This window comes from Malurus melanocephalus, unplaced genomic scaffold (assembly GCF_030028575.1).
Source record: "Malurus melanocephalus ecotype Western Australia unplaced genomic scaffold, MMel_1.1 scaffold_1888, whole genome shotgun sequence".
In the NCBI taxonomy this organism is placed as follows: domain Eukaryota; kingdom Metazoa; phylum Chordata; class Aves; order Passeriformes; family Maluridae; genus Malurus; species Malurus melanocephalus.
In genome coordinates this window covers 1-3,192 of record NW_026625120.1, presented here as the reverse complement: position 1 = coordinate 3,192, position 3,192 = coordinate 1, and the positions used below count along the sequence as shown (strand labels likewise).

At 55.6% G+C, this 3,192-nt stretch overlaps 1 protein-coding gene across 1 annotated transcript in view; it reads left to right on the top strand.

The window, feature by feature from the left end:
- LOC130587421 (alpha-actinin-4-like) overlaps window positions 1–3,127 on the top strand; it is a 13,151-nt gene extending 10,024 nt beyond the window's left edge. Inside the window, exons 2-7 of the mRNA XM_057388391.1 lie at window positions 336–618; window positions 1,431–1,517; window positions 1,616–1,703; window positions 2,200–2,278; window positions 2,364–2,445; window positions 2,871–3,127. Of these exons, the coding sequence (XP_057244374.1) occupies window positions 336–618; window positions 1,431–1,517; window positions 1,616–1,703; window positions 2,200–2,278; window positions 2,364–2,445; window positions 2,871–3,112 (861 nt within the window). The 3' untranslated portion in view covers window positions 3,113–3,127. The remainder of the gene's footprint in view (window positions 1–335; window positions 619–1,430; window positions 1,518–1,615; window positions 1,704–2,199; window positions 2,279–2,363; window positions 2,446–2,870) is intronic.
- The last annotated feature ends 65 nt before the right edge of the window (window positions 3,128–3,192 follow it).

The window sequence follows — 3,192 nt, the reverse complement described above, 5'->3', positions numbered from 1 at the left end:
TGCACCCAAAACCCTCCAAAGTGCACCCAAAACCTTCCAAACTGCACCCAAAACCCTCCAAACTGCACCCAAAACCCTCCAAACTGCACCCAAAATCTTCCAAACTGCAACCAAAACCTTCCAAACTGCACCCAAAACCCTCCAAACTGCACCCAAAACCTTCCAAACTGCACCCAAAACCTTCCAAACAGGGCCCTAAACCTTCCAAACTGCACCCAAAACCTTCCAAACTGCACCAAAACCCTCCAAACTGCACCCAAAACCCTCCAAACTGCAACCAAAACCCTCCAAACTGCACCCAAAACCCTCCAAACTGCAACCAAAACCTTCCAAACTGCACCAAAACCCTCCAAACTGCACCCAAAACCCTCCAAACTGCAACCAAAACCTTCCAAACTGCACCAAAACCCTCCAAACTGCAACCAAAACGCTATAAAGTGCACCCAAAACCTTCCAAACTGCACCCTGTACCCTGCCCTGACCCCGTTCCCGTTGCAGGGGAGCGGCTCCCGAAGCCGGAGCGGGGCAAGATGAGGGTGCACAARATCAACAACGTCAACAAAGCCCTGGACTTCATCGCCAGCAAAGGCGTCAAACTGGTGTCCATCGGCGCCGAGGGTGAGCCTGGGCTGAGGGAATGGCTGGGATGAGCTGGGATGAACTGGGATCCACTGGGATCCATCCTGGATCCACCGGGATTCCCTGCGGGATCTCCCCGGGGCTGCCCCGGGGCCGGGCGGGCTCTGCCGGGCTGGCAGCGGCTCCGGCCGGGCCGGTTTGTTGGGATCGGCTGGAAAACCTCAGGAAACGCGGCGTTCCCGAGAGCGAGCGAGTCCCGACCGGCCCCGGCCCCGAGGTGTGGGCAGGAGACACCCGGCACCGCCCCGATCCCGGCAATTCCCAAAAAAACAAATATAACAAAAAAAAACAAGGGCTGGGGCCGCTGGAGATGCCAGGAATGTCAATTGGGATGGAGGAGCCCGCAATTCCTCTCTCTGTGCCGCTTCCTTCCCCACTGGAATTCCTCTCTCTGTGGTTTTTGAGATCTTCTCCAATTTAAATAATTCCAGGATTTCACTGATCTCATAATTATTGGGTTCGGTAATTCCAGGATCCCACAGTTCTGCAATCCCACTGTTCCAGAATCCCGTAATTTCTGGATCCCATAATTCTCAGGCTTTATGTCCTAAGACCCCATAAATCCTGGAGGATTCCCGTATCCCATGATTCCATTACTGCAGGATTCCCTAATTCTGGGATTCTTTGGTTCCACCATCCTGGACCCCCCATTGCCAGCACCCCGCAATTCCCCCCACAATTCCCCCACAATTCCCCCCACAATTCCCCCCACAATTCCCCCACAATTCCCCCACAATTCCCACAATTCCCCCCACAATTCCCACAATTCCCCCGTGGCTTTTCCCCGGCAGAGATCGTGGACGGGAATGCCAAGATGACGCTGGGCATGATCTGGACGATCATCCTGCGCTTCGCCATCCAGGACATCTCTGTGGAAGGTGAGGGCAGGGAATCCACCTGGGATCACCTGGGATCAGCCCTGGGATCAATCCCCGGGATCCATCTGGTTCCGTGTCCCTGATCCCCGTTCCCACAGAGACCTCGGCCAAGGAGGGGCTCCTGCTCTGGTGCCAGCGGAAAACGGCTCCGTACAAGAACGTCAACGTCCAGAACTTCCACATCAGGTCCTTCCTCTTCCCTTTGCCCTTCCCCTTCCCCTTCCCCTTCCCCAGGGCGGGGTGGGGCCAGGCAGGAACAGAATTCCCTATGGATTCCCCAGGATCTGATCCCCATTTCCCTCATGGATTCCCATGATCTGATCCCAGTTTCCCCATTTTCCCCGAGATCTGATCCCCATTTTCCCCCCATTTTCCCCATGATCTGATCCCTGTTTCCTCATGATCTGCTCCCCATTTTCCCCATGATCTGATCCCTGTTTCCCCATGATCTGATCCCCATTTTCCCATGATCTGATCCCCATTTTCCCCATGATCTGATCCCCATTTTCCCCGAGATCTGATCTCCATTTTCCCCCCATTTTCCCCATGATCTGATCCCCATTTTCCCCATGATCTCATCCCCGTTTTCCCATGATCTGATCCTGTTTTCCCATGATCTGATCCCCATTTTCCCATGATCTGATCCCCATTTTCCCATGATCTCATCCCCGTTTTCCCACAGCTGGAAGGACGGGCTGGCCTTCAACGCCCTGATCCACCGGCACCGCCCGGAGCTGATCGAGTACGACAAGCTGCGGAAGGTAAACGGCGCCTTTCCCACAGAAATCCCAGCAATTCCAGCAATTCCAGCCCCAGAATTCCCCCCTCATCCTCCCTTTCCCATAGGATGACCCCGTCACCAACCTCAACAACGCCTTCGAGGTGGCCGAGAAGTACCTGGACATTCCCAAGATGCTGGACGCCGAGGGTGAGTGTGACATTCCGAGATCTCGGCATCGTTTCCAGGGATCTCCTCGGAGGAAGCGTCGGATCCAGGAGGGAGCAGCAGATTTAACCTGGATTTGTCCCCTTTAGCACCGGTTCCCACTGCATGGGTGGATTTATCCAGGATTTGGGATCCTCAGAGCGGAATTCCGGCCCCCAGTTTGCTCCCAGTTTAACCATCATCCCACAATTCCAGCATCCCATAACTCTCTGATCCCACAGTTCCAGGATCCATGGAGGACCAACCTCACCCTGGTTTTTCCCATTTAGCACCAGTTTTGTCCTGTCCAGATGGATTTCCCCAGGATTTGGGCTCCTTGGAGCGGAATTCCAGCCGGGAGAGGCGCCGTGCCCGTCCCCAGTCCATTCCCAGTCCGTTCCCAGTATAACCAGTGTGGTTCCTTGCAGACATCGTGAACACGGCGCGGCCGGACGAGAAGGCCATCATGACCTACGTGTCCAGTTTCTACCACGCCTTCTCCGGGGCCCAGAAGGTACCGGGACCCTGCGGCCGTGCCCAGCCCCGGAATCTTCCTCGGATCCTCCCTCTGGAATTCTCTCTCCGCTCTCACGCCCACTTCTCTTCCAGCCACGGCCGCTGTCGCTCGGGGGGGCTCCGGGACCACCCCAGCTGGCTCGTGGGGGGCTAAATCTGCCTGGAATTCCATGGGAAATCCATGGGAAAATCATGGAAATCCATGGGAAACCTATGGAAATCCATGGGAAACCT